The 15,744-nt window shown below is 39.7% G+C and overlaps 1 protein-coding gene across 5 annotated transcripts in view; it reads right to left on the bottom strand.

The window, feature by feature from the left end:
- The window catches only part of KCNQ5 (potassium voltage-gated channel subfamily Q member 5), a 588,020-nt gene that overhangs the window by 171,029 nt on the left and 401,247 nt on the right, over positions 1-15,744 (bottom strand). For 2 of the 5 annotated variants that reach the window (XM_043889971.1, XM_043889972.1), the window contains exon 3: positions 2,573-2,665. The exons of the other annotated variants lie outside the window; for them this stretch is intronic. In XM_043889971.1, coding sequence (XP_043745906.1) covers positions 2,573-2,665 — 93 coding nt within the window. The remainder of the gene's footprint in view (positions 1-2,572; positions 2,666-15,744) is intronic. 5 annotated transcript variants of the gene reach the window in all.

Below are 15,744 nucleotides of genomic sequence, written 5' to 3'. Positions count from 1 at the left end.
CAATGGAGAAAAGACAGTCTCTTCAACAAGTGGTACTGGGAAAACTGGACAACTACATGTAAAATTATTCAGTTGGAACACTTCCTAACACCATACACAAAAATAAACTCAAAGTGGATTAAGGACCAAAATAGGTAGACTACTCTTTGACATAACTTGCAGCAAGATCTTTTTGATCTACCTTCAAGAGTAATAAAAATGAAAACAAAAATAATCCAATGGGACCCAGGTAAAAGGAAAGCATAACAAAATGAAAAGACAGCCCTCAGAATGGTAAAAAAACATACTTGAAAACAAAGCAACTGACAAGGGATTGATATCCAAAATATACAAACAGCTCATGCATGTCAATATAAAAAACAAAACAAAAAGCAACCCAATCAAAGAATGAGTAGATCAAAATAGACATTTCTCCAAAGAAGACATACAGATGGTTCAAAAGCACATTTGAAAAGATGCTCAATATTACAAACTATGAGAGAAATGCAAACCAAAACTAAAATGAGGTATCACCTCACAGTGGTCAGAATGGCCATCATGAAAAAGTCTACAAACAATAAATGCTGGAGAGGGTGTGGAGAAAATTAAACCTCCTACACTGTTGACGGGAGTGTAAATTGGTATAGCTACTATGGAAAACAGTATGGAGTTTCCTTAAAAATCTAGAAATAGAGCTATGTATGACCCAGTAATCCTATTCCTGGGCCCATATCTGGAGAAAACCATAATTTGAAAGGATACATGCACCCCACTATTCACTGCAGAAATATTTACAATATCCAGGACATGGAAGCACTGTAAATGTCCACTGACAGAGGAATGGATAAAAAGATATAGTAAATATACACAATGGAATACTACTCAGCCATAAAAAGGACAAGTGAATGCCCTTCACAGCAACATGGGCGGACCCAGAGATTGTCATACTGAATGAAGTCAGAATAAGATAACTGTTATGATATTGCTTATATGTAGACTCTAAAAAATGAACTTATCTACAAAATAGAAATAGTCACCAGATACAGAAAACATGGTCATCAGTGAAAACTGGGGGAGGGATAAGTTGGGAGAGTGGGGTTGACATATACACACTACTATGGTGGCTCAGAAGGTAAAGAATCTGCCTGCAATGCAGGAGACCTCCGTTCTATCATTGGGTTGGGAAAATCCCCTAGAGGAGGGCATGGCAACCCATTCCAGTATTCTTGCCTGGAGAATCCTCATGGACAGAGGAGCCTGGCGGGCTAAAGCCTGGTGGGAGTTGGCCCATGGTTTGTTCCTAAGCTGCCTATTCAGCATTATTGACACTAATTGTGATTGCAGAGTGGCTTCTCACCACAAGATGCCTGGTGTCAATGGGCTTGTTCTGACGAATCTAAACTGGAGGACAGTAACAGTAATTACCAATATCACGCCTATGATTTATAACAATTTTGTTTTCATTGGGGGTCATGTGTTGAGATCTCTCCTCTTCTTACTATCTCACTGGAACAATGGGATTTTTCACCATTGGCTAGGGAAGGTTCTTAAGACAGGCTGGGAAAATAGAAAGAAAGTGAAGGACAGTGTATTCCTTTTATTTGAACACATTTTAGGCAGAATCCCCAAAGGTTTTGGTTTTTGAAGGACGTGGAACTTCAGAGTGGAGCCACAGTGTCTCCCGAAGGGCCAGCGGCAGTAACTAGGGTCTTATTTACTCAAGAATGAGGAGGCAGAGGCTGTGCTGATGGAGGGAGAACCCTGAGACCCTCACGGTTGAGCTGTCCAGGGAGACGGTGCTAAGCTAGCTGGCAGGTTGTGAGAATGGGCAGGGTGATGGCGGAGGGGGTCCAGCAGAAATCAGACACCTTTTTGCTTTCCTTCCACACCACGCCACTGATAGAAGGTGTGTATCAGCTTTCTGTTCAACCTCTGATAAACACAAAATGTTAGTTATCTCCAAAGTCTGTAAATGTGTGGCACTGTAACAACATTCCATTAATAACACTCTTTAAGTGGAAGAAAAATTTCAAGTTTTCTGCTCTTTTGAACATTCAGATCTTCAAAAAAAATCAAACTTATGCAAGATCATTTATTTTTATAGCTTCAACTTTATTAATCATGTGAACCTTCACACTGTATCCTTTAAGAAGCCTGTCATGATTCTGGAATGTTTATTTACATCTCTAGTTATCCATCAGAATCATTCAAGACCAATCATGCTGTAAATCAAGTACGTTGTTCTTAAGTTGGGAAGATGAAGAGCCTGTTCCTTGATAAACTTGAATTAATTTGATGAGGTCCTCTGCCTTTTGTTCCTTTGAATCATTAAACAGAAGAGTAATAATGCATATGTCTTCTCTACCCCGGGCTTAATAAAGACTAGAGTTGAGAATAAAAACAAGAAAACTACTTGGAAGATTTCCAGGTGTTTCAGAACACTGACTTTTATGATCTCTAAGCATATGACATAGCACAGGGAAACACTTATTGACTTGATTTAAAGGTGAGTTACCCTGACAACTGATTTCAAGGAATCCTTCAGGGTCTTGCTTGTTTCTATAGCAGTCCATGTCTCTGCTGTGCCACTCACCAGGCCATGTTCTGATCCTCGTCTCTTCTTCTGGTCTCCCCGATGGCGAGAAGACACCTCCTCTTCTGCACGCACCTCAGACAGAGATGGCTCCTGTTGTACAGAAGCATCGCTCTTACTTGCCCTCATTATGATTTCTGCCAGACATCTCTGTTCTCATCATCAGTGTAGCCTGATTAACATACCCCTGCTTGCTGGTTCCCCATCATGCATACCTGCCACACAACCTCTGATGAACAATGGCCCCCATCTGCCTGACGCATCACTATCACCCGGATCGACATGGAAAGCCACTCAGGGTTTGAGGGGTCTGATCGGTCATGGTAACTTGTAACACTGCTCTGATCTCCAGCTCTTTCCTTTGGTTGTAGACTCCATCCTCTCTGGCAACAGGACACTTGATTTGGAGACTCTGGTGGTAATTGAACCACATGTGAGAGGATCGATTCACAGTGTGAACTAATAAGGCATCCTGCACACAGTTAGTGACCAAAGCTGTGGAAATACAGACCCATGAACTTGTCTGGACATAAAGCAGGCCCTTGAGCAAAAATAACCATCTATTCAGAAGTAAGGCTTTGCCCCCAAAGAATGGCCTGGAGGAAACACCCTCCTTGCCACTTCCTAGGCAGCATGGAAGCCTGAATGCAGGGAATGCGACACAGCAGTCATTGGATCCTCTCTAGAATCTAGACAGAGGAATTCAAGCAGCCAAGTGTAAGGAGAGCAAATTTACTCGGTGAGGGGTGGAGGGTGGGGGCCAGGCTGGAGGGGGCTGGGTGAATCGAGGAGGCCCTGGGAGTTTCCTTTCCTTGGCTGCCATGGAAACGGTTCTCTTCTCTGGTCTGCATCCCCTTTTCATCCTGGCTCATCTTCCAGACAGATCCATGAGGCCTCCAATGAGGAAGGGCCATCTGGTCCCCTCAAGGCAGAATCACTGGGCAGCCTCTGGTCATGGCTGAAGACCCATGGGTACCATGTGCAGGTGTGGATGTAGGGGGTGCTCATCTGCTGCTCCCCTGCCCCCTGAGAGGCAGAGCATGCTGCTACTGCTAAGTCGCTTCAGTCGTGTCGGACTCTGTGCGACCCCATAGACGGCAGCCCTCCAGGCTCCCCCGTCCCTGGGATTCTCCAGGCAAGAACACTGGAGTGGGTTGCCATTTCCTTCTGCAATGCATGAAAGTGGAAAGTGAAAGTGAAGTCACTCAGTCGTGTCCGACTCTTAGTGATCCCATGGACTGCAGCCTACCAGGTTCCTCTGTCCATGGGATTTTCCAGGCAAGAGTACTGGAGTGCGGTGGAGGCAGAGCATAGAATTGTACTAAAGCAGGGAATTTACATCCCCCTTCCCCATAATAAAGACTGTAAGAGTCACTGCAGGTAAGGTTTTCAAAGACTAACACACACACACACATATATATATAGGGTAGAAATTACTTATAAATACTATGAAAGTTCCTATTTTCTCTTCTTCCACTACTTTGCTTGTTTGTACACTAAATGCAGATCCAGTGGAATCTTATCTTCCTCAAGAGCATAAATACTGTTCAGCACTTCCATTTATACTCTACTAATTCAAAATTTGTGATAATTCTGCTAGAGTTTGGGTAACACTTATTTTGGTACCATTTTTAAAAAGGATTTACTTAGCAAATTAAGAACAGAAATGAGAGGATAAAAGAGAAGGTTTAACATATTTAAGAGGAAATCACTTTTAAGATCCTTAATAGAACTTTTTTTTGGTATTTAAATGATTAATGGAATAATTACAACCAAGCCATCTCATTAATTAAAGGAAACCCAGCAGGATCTTTATTTGGCAACTGTTTGTTAGCAAAAATATGCCTCCTCCCAATTCTAATTACCCCCTTTCAATCATTGTGATGGTTTCCCCAACATGGAGGCCATTGCTCCAACCAGCTCCTTCATAAGATGCATAAAGCCCTATGTGAACTCATGTCAGTCTGTCTCACGTGTGCTTTATGTGATCACAATGCCTGGGATTGCTGGGAGAAGCCCCGGCCCAGGGAAGGGTGCACAAGAAAGCAGGATAAGAAGGAGGGTCTACAGTTAACCCCATGGTTTGAGACTAATTTCCACAGTCCTGTGTCCCCTGCCCTGCTATGAATGTGCAAGTTCTGTTCTGGTCTCTTCACATCTCTGTATGACCCACCCCAGCAGACAGCCTATTGCCTCTCTCTCCTGGATACCAGCCCCTGGACAATCAATGGGCGGCTCGTTCCCTTCCAGAACAGTGTCTTGATCAGGTCACTGTCACACACTAGGATCACTCATGTGGTCACAGTCGGATGTTTAGGACAAAGTACAGAAAATGGAGATTCCACCATGTTTGATTCATTCATTCATTGGAGAGCATGTGTCAGAAGCATGGAGGAGCCCGGTCACACGTCAGCTGTGTGACTTTGGACAAGTTAACTAACCTCACTGTGTCTCACTTTGCTTTTCTGTATAATGGAGGTAAAACTCCTTCTTTATAGGGTTGTTACCAGGGTTTAAATGACTTAATATTTGTGCACTGCTTAGGGCAGTGTCTGATGCATACTACTAAATAAAATAAATTCATTCTTTCAATGTTTATTGAGTGCTTCCTATATGCCAAGTAGTATTCCACATGGTGGAAATACAGAAGTGACCCAAGAGTCAAAAATCCTTGCCCACTCTATGCCTGCTTGAGGAGGCAGAAAATAATCTTAATAAATAATCATGCTTTACCACTAGGAGGTGAGTGCTGCGGAGAGCTCTACAGGCAGTGCTGGGCGAGGCAGGCAGCCAGCCTCTCGCAGGACAGCCGGCCGGCTTTGCTGCACGGCTGGACGTGAGGAGGTGTTGGATGCGAGAGGCTGCTAGGTTGGGAGAGGCTCCGAGGCAGCAGCTCAGAAGTTGAGTGGATGGGGAGTGGGAGGGAGATGCAGGGAGGGGAGAGGAGAGGCCAGGGCAGATGGGAATGGAGGGCTGGACTGCAGAGGGCTCTGAGGTCCTCTGAGAGGAGTGGGGGTCTGCCCAGGACCAGAGTCTCTGGGAGGCCTGGCCGTGCTGTGTCCTCACACGGTGGCTCTGGCCATGCACCAGGTGTTGTAGGGATGGGAGTCTCCCTGGGAGGAACTGGGTGCCCACAGGGGTGCAGGCAGGGAGACAGAACTGGGGCAGGACCCACGACCTGTGTGTCTCTTCTGGGCCAGAGGGGAGGACTGAGACTCAAGCTGAGAAGGCTTCCCTGCCGCCTGCGGCAGCAGAAGCCTGAGGCTGCGAACCTGTCACGTACTCAGGAGAGGGTTTCCCACATGATCAGTATCCCCCAGCGGATGCTACTCTGCCCACACATCCTAGCTTTCGGTGCTCAACGTGGCCCTGAACTGACAAGCTTCTGGGTGGCTCCGAGGCAGTGGGAAGCAGTGTGAGATGTGACATCATTTATTGGCAGGAAAGGAAAGAAAAGCAGCAGGAAGAAAGAATCATCTTCATTTGATTTTTATACTTTCCAAGAGAAATTTAAATAGAAATTTATTTAGTGCATGAGATGTTTTAATTAGCTCCTTGGTTATGTATTTAATGCTTTAATGAAGTATAATTAATTGGCTTACAGTAGTATATTAGTCTGAGGTTATGACACAGTGATCTGATATTTTATCATTACAAAATGACCACTGTGGTAACTTTGGACACTTTGTCACCATAAAAAAAACTATTATAATGTTATTGACTCTATTCCCTGTGCTGTACATTATATCCCATGACTTCTTTACTTCGCAACTGGAAGTTTGTATCCTCTTAATCCCCTTCATGTATTTTGCTCATCCCCCAATGCCCTCCCCTCTGGCAACTACCAGTTTTTCCTCTGTTTCTGAGTCTGCTTTGTTTTCTTATTTGTGTTTTTAGATTCCACATATAAGTGAAATCACACGGTATTTGTCTTTCTCAGCCTGACTTATCTCCCTTAGCACAATCCCCTCAATGTTCATCCAAATTGCCACAAAAGGCAGGATTTCCTTCTCTTTTTTACAGCTGAGTAGTATTCTACTGTGTGTATATCTATTTACTTTATCCATCTACCTATCATTTATCTATCGCATACATTTATCCTTTCATCTATCAATGGACACTTGGTTGCTTCCATATTTTGGCTATTATAAACAATGCCACGAATTAGCATGAGGGTGCATATATCGTTTGAATTAGTGTTTTTGCTTTCTTTGGAAAAATACCCAGAAATGGAATTGTTGGATTCTATGGTAGTTCTACTTTTAATGTTTTGAGGACTCTGCATACTGTTTTCAACAGTGGCTGCACCAATTAACGTTCCCAACAAGATTGCATTAAGGTTCCCCTTTCTCCACATCCTCACACAACATTTGTTATCTATTGTCTTTTGATGACGGCCATCTTGACAGCTGTGAGGTGAGATCTCATTGTAGTTTTGATTTGCATTTCCCTCATGATTAGTGATGTTGAACATCTTTTCTTTTATTTTATTTTTTCCATTTATTTTTATTAGTTGGAAGCTAATTACCTTACAATATTGTAGTGGGTTTTGTCATACATTGACATGAATCAGCCATGGATTTACATCTTTTCATGTGTCTGTTGGCCTCTATATGTCTTCTTTGGAAAATGTCTATTCAGGTACTCTGCCAATTTTTAATCTGGTTGGTTGTTTCCTGATATTGAGATGTATGAGTTCTTTGTATATTTTGAATATTAACCCCTTATCAGACATATAATTTGTGACTATCTTTTCCATTCAGTAGTCTGTTCTTTCATTTTGTTGACTATTTCCCTCACCAGGCAGAAGTTTTTTTAGTTTGATATCTTATTTGCTTATTTTTGTTTTTACTTCCCTTGTTGGAGGAGATATATCCAAGGAATATTACTAACATTGATGTCAAAGTACTTACTCCTTATATTTTCTTCTAGGAGTTTTATGCTTTCAGGTCTGACATTTAAGTCTCTCATTAATTTTGAATTTATTTTTATATATGGTGTGACACAGTAGTTGTGATTCTTGTGCATGTAGCTCTCTAGTTCTCCCAGAACCATTTATTGAAGACATTGTCTTATTCCTATTGCTTATTCTTGCCTTTTTTGGGTAGATTAACTGACCATATAACTGTGAGTTCATTTCTGGGCTCTCTATTCTGTTCTGTCGATCTATGTGTCTGATTTTGTGCTAGAACCATACTGTTTGATTACTGTAGCTTTGAGGTATAGTTTGAAATGAGGGAACATGATACATCTAGCTTTGTTTTTCTTTCTCAAAATTGTTTTGGTTAGTCAGGGCCTTTGTGTTTTCATACAAATTTTAGAATTAGTAGTTCTGTGAAACATGCTAATCAGAATTTTGATAGAGATTTTACTGAATTTATAGATTGCTTTGTGTAGCTTGGGCATTTTAACAATGTTAATTCTTCCAATCCATAAGCAAGGTATATCATCTGAAATTTCTTTCATCAATATCTTATAGTTTTTCTAGTACAGGTCTTTTATCTTCTTAGATTTATTCATAAGTACTTTATTATTTTTCATGCTATTGTAAAATGGGATTGTTTTCTTAATTTCTCTTTCTGATAGTTCATTGTTGATTCAGTTCAGTCACTCAGTCATGTTCATCTCTTTGTGACCCTATGGACTGAAGCACACCTGGCTTCCCTGTCCATCACCAACTCCCAGAGCTTGCTCATTGTTAGTGTATTGTGTATAGTTCATTGTTGGTGTATAGAAATGCAGCAGATATCTATACCTTAACATGTATCATGCAACTTGACTGAACTCATTGCTTAGTTTTAACAGTTTTTTTTTTTTATGGCCTCCTTAGAATAGTCTAATTATAGTATCATGACATCTCTAAACAGTGACAGTTTTACTTTTTCATTCTCATTTAGATTCCTTTTATTTCTTTTTCTTGCCAGATTAGTATGACATGGACTCCCAATACCATGTTGAATAAAACTGGTGAGAGTGGGCTTCTTTGTCTTGTCCCTGATCTTAAAAAAAAGGCAAAAGCTGTGGGTTTGATGTGTTGGAGAATACTCTTGAGAATCCCCTGGACTGCAAGGAGATCCAGCCAGTCAATCCTAAAGAAAATTAGTCCTGAATATTCATTCGAAGGATTGAAGCTGAAGCTGAAACTCCAATACTTTGGCCACCTGATGCGAAGAACCAACTCATTGGAGAAGACCCTGATGCTGGGAAAGATTGAAGGCGGGAGGAGAAGGGGAAGGCAGAGGATGAGATCGTTGGATGGCATCACTGACGCAATGGACATGAGTTTGAGTAGGCTCCGGGAGTTGGTGATGGACGGGAAGCCTGGTGTGCTGCAGTCCATGGGGTCACAAAGAGTCAGACACAACTGACTGACTGAATTGAACTGAACTGAGGGTTCTATATGGCCTTTACTAGGTTGAGGTACATTAATCTTTGTTTCATTAGGTAGGCTTGTATAAAATTCTCTCTTAAACAGCTTTTGCTGAATCCCATAGATTTTGAATCTTCGTATTATCATTTTTCTTTGTCTCTAGGTAGTTTTTTATTTTCTCCTTGATTTTTTCAGTGACACCTTAGTTGTTCAGTAGCACATTGTTTAGCCTCCATGTGTTTGAACTTTTTGAAGTTTTTTTCTTGTAGTTGATTTCTATTTTTGTATCATTGTTATCAAAAAGATGCTTGATATAATTTCAGTTTTCTTAAATTTACTTAGACAGTTTTTGTGGTCTAGCATGTGATCTATCTTAGAGACTGTCCCATATACATTTGAAAATAATGTGTGTTATAATGATTTTGGTCAAATGTTCTACATATATATCTATGAAGTCTGTGTGACCTTATGTGTCATTAAAGGCCAATATTTCCCTATTAATCTTCTGTCTGGATGATCTGTCCATTAATGTAAATGAAGTGTTAATGTCTCCCTACTGTTATTACTCTCAATTTCTCCCTTTATGTTTGTTAGTATTTGCTTTATGTAATTAGTTGTTCCTTTCTTGAGTGCATATGTATTTATAATTACTATAGCTTCTTGTTGGATTTATCCATTTATCATCGTGTAATGTCCTTTTCTCTTGCTAGTCTTTGTTTTAAAGTCTATTTCATCTTATATGAGTATTGCTACCCAGGTTTTATTTTCATTTCCATTGGCATGAAGTGCGTTTTTTCATCCTCTTCACTTTCAGTCTGTGTGTGTCTTTAGAACTGACCTGAGTCTTGTTTTGCATCCATTTAGCCACTTTGATTGTGTAGCATTTACTCTATCTACATTTATAGTTATTGATGACTATATATTTATTTCCATTTGTTCATTGTTTTTTTTTGGTTGTTTTTGTAGCTCTTGTTTTTTCTTTTGCTCTCTTTCTTTGTGATTTAATGACCATCCTCAGTGTTATGTTTCAACTCCTTTCTTTCTCTTTCCATTTTTGGCATGTGTATCAGTTATAGATTATTGGTTTGTGGTTACTGTGAGGTTTATATACAACTATACCTTTATAAATGTATATGATTATGTGGGTGATCACTTGCAATGCATTCTGAAACTGTGCAATTTTACCCCCCTCTGTGGGGTGCATGTACCCTTCTTTTATTGTAGGACCAAGTACGGGGGTATGCTGGTATGGAGGGGCTGACCCTTATCCCTGTTGGCTGCAAGCCTCTGACATCAAGTCTTGGTCACATACTAAGCAACAAATATCAATAAAAGAGTTTAGTCACTGGCATCAACATCTGCAGCATCAAAACAATTTCAAAGGAAAATAATTTTAAAAAATTGTTTAAAGTTTTAGCTTATGTGAATATGTGTAAACTTTTTGTCATCAAATGATAGTTAGGAATTAAAAAATCAAACTTTGGGATTTTCAGGAGGCAAGACGAGGAAAGCCAAAGAGAAAAATTAATTGCTTGGGAAAATCTCCAAGAAAAATCCATCTGAAATGAGGGATTACTCTCTCTCTCTCTTGATTCCATAATATTCAGAAATATAGAGGCATGAAATAAAATTTCAATATGATTTGATCCTAACAAGAGCTGGAATTAATCTTTATGTTTCTATTGATAACCAACAATTTTTTTTTAATTATAAGATGGATTCCTCACTGTGTATGCCCAGAAGTGGGATTGCTGGGTCATATGGGAGAGAACAGCATCGAAACATGTATATTATCTAGGGTGAAACAGATCACCAGCCCAGGTTGGATGCATGAGACAAGTGCTCGGGCCTGGTGCACTGGGAAGACCCAGAGGGATCGGGTGGAGAGGGAGGTGGGAGGGGGGATCGGGATGGGGAATACATGTAAATCTATGGCTGATTCATGTCAATGTATGACAAAAACCACTACAATATTGTAAAGTAATTAGCCTCCAACTAATAAAAATTAATGGAAGAAAAAAAATAAAATAAAGAAATCTAAAAAAAAAAATTATAAGATGGAAATTTCTAACAACTGTAGTGACTAGTCACTTCTTATGACTGACATTTCAGATGAATGAAATCATTATTTAAGTGGGTTCTCTTTCCATTAGATAGAAAAAAATCACCAAAGCAAATAAGCACACTCAACTTGTGTGAACATGTCCCAGCCTGAGGATGCTAAGATGCTAGAAGCACCCTGCATGCCAGGTGTCATCCACTACCTCCTTTGCACAGCTCAGCACTGCCCAGCCCCTCAATACTTAAAGATTTCAACATTTAAGTCCCATATCAATAAGCCATTTGCTTTCATTAACATCTGGGGCATTCAACATTTCATTGAGAGATGGGGACAATAGTACTATTTTATCCCTAAACTCTTCAATGATATTCTCAACTTACGGTCACTTCTTTACACTCAGCTCTGCCCTGCACTGTTCCTTCCCTATTCCAGTGAACCTCCAAGGTGCAGGTAGAGTTATTTTTCTCAAAAACAAATTTGATGAGGTCATTGTGCTGCTAAAAGACCTCTTATGGTTTACATCACTTACAGCATAAATTCCAAATGACTTTAGTTTAGAAAACCAGGTTCTTCTCTGTCTGGTTCTAGCCCTTCTCAGAGCTCTGTCTGTCTACCTGAACCCCTGCAATTTAGCCAGACGGATTCAGATCTTTGTGACTCTAGACCTCACTTAAAGGTCCCCACCTCTGGAGCCTTCCTCATCTTGCAGTGGAGAAACAGTCATGTGCTCTGTTGTAACCAGTGGTTCTTTTACATATTTCCATTATGTCGTCCTATTTATGGATCATATCATCTCTAATTCTACTTACTTTTTGTTTCTCTTACTCACTTTTGATTCTTTCTCTCTCCAGACAAGACATTGGTCTTTTAATTCAGAATATTATTTGAAATTTTACTTTAGGTTAAAAATGGGAGAAAACAGAATAATCCAAATGAGATTAGGGAGGAAGCTAAGGTGTAGAGCTTAGAACATAATAAATACTAAAGAAATGCTTTTTTAATGCATGGTTTTAAAAAAATTGTGTCAAAAGTGAAATATAAATAATGCTTGGCATAAGGTCTAGGAGAGAGTGATGAAAACATCTTAGTTTGGTTAGGTGCAGTTGATCTAAAATGCTATTGTAGGAAGCTGCTTAGAGGCATTAGTCCCTATTTCTTTTGCTTCTGAAGATTATTAGTGAAGGAGTAAGTCACTGGTAAATGAATTTATAATTGAAATATGTTAGTGTTGAGTAACTGACTGGGTCATGGCAGTAATTCTCTCTTAGCACATAACCCTATTCATTTTTAATGTTGGCTACAGACTCATATGATTATTCTTTAATGCTGGTGATCAGCTTGCTTTGATATTAGGCAAGAGTATTTGTTTTAATAACATAAATATTTGATGATCCCAGATTCATAAGGGTAACTGAAGCTCAGCAGAAGATGAGGATGAGTGGGGGAAAAAAGAGGCAAATGTTAACAAATAATCATTTTATTTTAGATCTTGAAACTTGTGCCCAACACCACTTAATTATACTTGCCTTTACAGATATTCCAAAGGATGAAAAATTGTTTTTGGAATTTTATGCTGCTAAAATTAAAAGATTAATTACAGCTAGGGTATTTTAATGTCTTCATGGAGGCACTGAATTTATATACTAATATCTGGAGAACACTCTTGAGAGTCCCTTGGACTGCAAAGAGATTCAACCAGTTTCCATCCTAAAGGAGATCAGTCCTGGGTGTTTATTGGAAGGACTGATGTTGAAGTTGAAACTCCAATTCTTTGGCCACATGATGTGAAGAGCTGACTCATTTGAAAAGACCCTGATGCTGGCAAAGATTGAAGGCAGGAGGAGAAGGGGATGACAGAGGATGAGATGGTTGGATGGCATCACCGACTCAATGGAAATGAGTTTGAGTAAATTCTGGGAGTTGGTGATGGACGGGGAGGCCTGGTGTGGGGCAATTCATGGGGTTGCAAAGAGTTGGACATGGGGTCTCAAAGAGTCAGACACGATTGAGTAACTGAACTGAACTGATCTGGATCTAGTTATTTGTTTTGCACAGTTGATAGTTTTATTTTACACCTTTCTTTCTTCCAGTCATTGATCACCTCTTGTTCCAGACATTGGGGTGAGAGTGATGAACAGGGAAAGACCCATTCTTAAGGAGCCTGCATTCTGGGGACAAAACCACAGTCACAAATAAGAAAAAAAAAAAAAAAATCATGATAATGCTACAGAGCTGACAAAGCAGGCTGCATGTGGAGTATGGAACCAACTTCTTTGGTCTGGTCAGCTGGGACAGTTAGTCTATTCACACGTTTTTTGATCACTTGCTACTTGCTAGGTACTGTGGTGCAAACTAGGAAATACAGACTACTAACATAAGGTCCCAATTCTTAGATAGTTTTCTGTCTAGCAGAAATGAAATGTTTGGAAATTGATGGTCATACTGGATACAATGAACACTGTTATTGACCATCCACTGATACAGCCTGTTCTCTGGGAGCTGTGTCTGGATTCCAGGACACAGAGGGAGGAAACATAACAATTCCTGGGGAGGGCAGGTCAGGGAAAACTTCCAGGGAGTGGGTGTGAGACTTAACACCTGAGCAAGAATTACTATGGTGGTGGCAGAACAGGGAAGTTGTATAAACTGGGCTTTCACATAGAAAAAAAATCCATTTATGAAAATACAGAGGCAGTGTTCCTGGAAAGCGTGAATGGTTCGCTATTGCTGGAGTGTAAAGTATGACTGTCAGTGTGTGTGTGTTTGTGTGTTTACACACATGCACACAGGTATGCATGCACATGATGCTGCTTGTATGGGCACCTTTAAGGGTAATCCATGTAGAATAAGCCTAGAGAAACAGGAAGGACCAGAGAGACGTGGGAAGAAGGTCATGTGTGGCAAGGTTAAGAACTGCGTCTTCTAAGTCTAAAAATTATTTGGAATTTTACTTTATGTTAAAGGCAGAAAAAGAATACAAATGTTACAGATTTTACATACTGAGAAGGTGTCAAAATCCATAGAGTTAACATGAAACATTAGGTTTATTGTTATTAAATCAAATTCTTACATTTTAAATAAAATATTCTCAATTTTCTCTATTATAACAGTCTTAAAATTTGTTTCTATCTACAGAAACATTATTTTTCTATCTAAACTGCATACAAGTTTCCTTTACTATAATTTTGACTAATTAAAAAAATTGTGAATCTTTCATGAACAGGTTTGTAAAGCTTAAAGATTTAATATAGCTTGAGAAAAGGGAGAATAAGAAACTTTGGATGAAGAATAAACCATCATCTGAGACAGGTTTTTATCCCTCTGGTTTATGTGACCTAAGAATGACACCTCCCATGTCATCCTTATGACTGAAGGACGCACTGATGCCTTTCATTTAAAAAGACCACAGTATCAAGCAGAATGCAGCATGTACTTCTGGATTGGCAAATGGATAAAGTCTTATCTACTTATACCAACTTTTTTGCCACAGTGCAATAAATGCATTGATGAAATGCTGGATAAGGTGTGGAGAAAAAGAAACTCTCCTACACTGTTGTTAGGAATACAAATTGGTGCAGTCACAATGGAGAACAGTATGAAGTTTCCTTAAAAAACTAAAAACAGAACTAACATATGATCCAGCAATTCCACTTCTGGGCACAAATATGGAGAAAACTCCAGTTTGAAAATACACATGTGCCCTTATGTTCAAAGCATGACTATTGACAATAGCCAAGACATGGAATCAACCTAAGTGTCCATTGACAGAGGAATGGATAAAGAAGACATGGTGCATATATACAATGAAGTACTACTCAGCCATGAAAAAGAAGGAAAGAATGTCATTGGCAGCAACTTGGACGGACCTCGGGATTATGATACCCAGTGAAGTAAGTCAGAAAGAAAAAGACTTACCTATATGATATCACTTATACGTGGAATCTAAAAAGTGATACAGATGAACTTATTTACAAAACAGAAATTGACTCACAGACAGAAAACAAACTTATGGTTATAAAGGGGAAAAGAGGAGGAGGGATAAATTGTGAATTTGGGATTAACATATGCACACTATTATGTGTAAAATAGATTAACAACAAGGACCTATTGTATAACACAGGGAATTATATTCAACATCCTATAACAAACATAATGAAAAGAATAATATATATGTGTGTGTATATATATACACACACACACACACATATATGTATATATATAACATAACTGAATCCTGAAACATTTTGCTGTACACTTGAAACTAATGCATTACTTTACCAACAAAGGTTCATGTGGTCAAAGCTATGGTTTTCCCAATAGTCATATATGGATGTGAGAGTTGGACCATAAAGAAAGCTGAGCACTGAAGAATTGATGCTTTTGAACTGTGGTGTTGGAGATGACTCTTGAGAGTCCCTTGGACTGCAAGGAGATCCACCCAGTCAATCCCAAAGGAAATCAGTCCTAAATATTCATTGGAAGGACTGATGCTGAACTGAAACTCCAATACATTGGCCACCTGATGTGAAGAACTGACTCATTGGAAAAGACCCTGATGCTGGGAAAGATTGAAGGCGGGAGGAGAAGGGGATAACAGAGGATGAGACGGTTGGATGGCATCACTGACACAATGAACATGAATTTCAGTAAACTCTGGGAGTTGGTGATAGACAGGGAGGCCTGGTGTGCTGCAGTCCATGGGGTTGTAGAGAGTCGGATATGACTGAGCAACCTAACTAA

Source organism: Cervus elaphus, chromosome 28, assembly GCF_910594005.1.
Source record: "Cervus elaphus chromosome 28, mCerEla1.1, whole genome shotgun sequence".
Lineage (NCBI taxonomy): Eukaryota > Metazoa > Chordata > Mammalia > Artiodactyla > Cervidae > Cervus > Cervus elaphus.
This window is presented reverse-complemented; position numbering and strand designations above follow the sequence as displayed.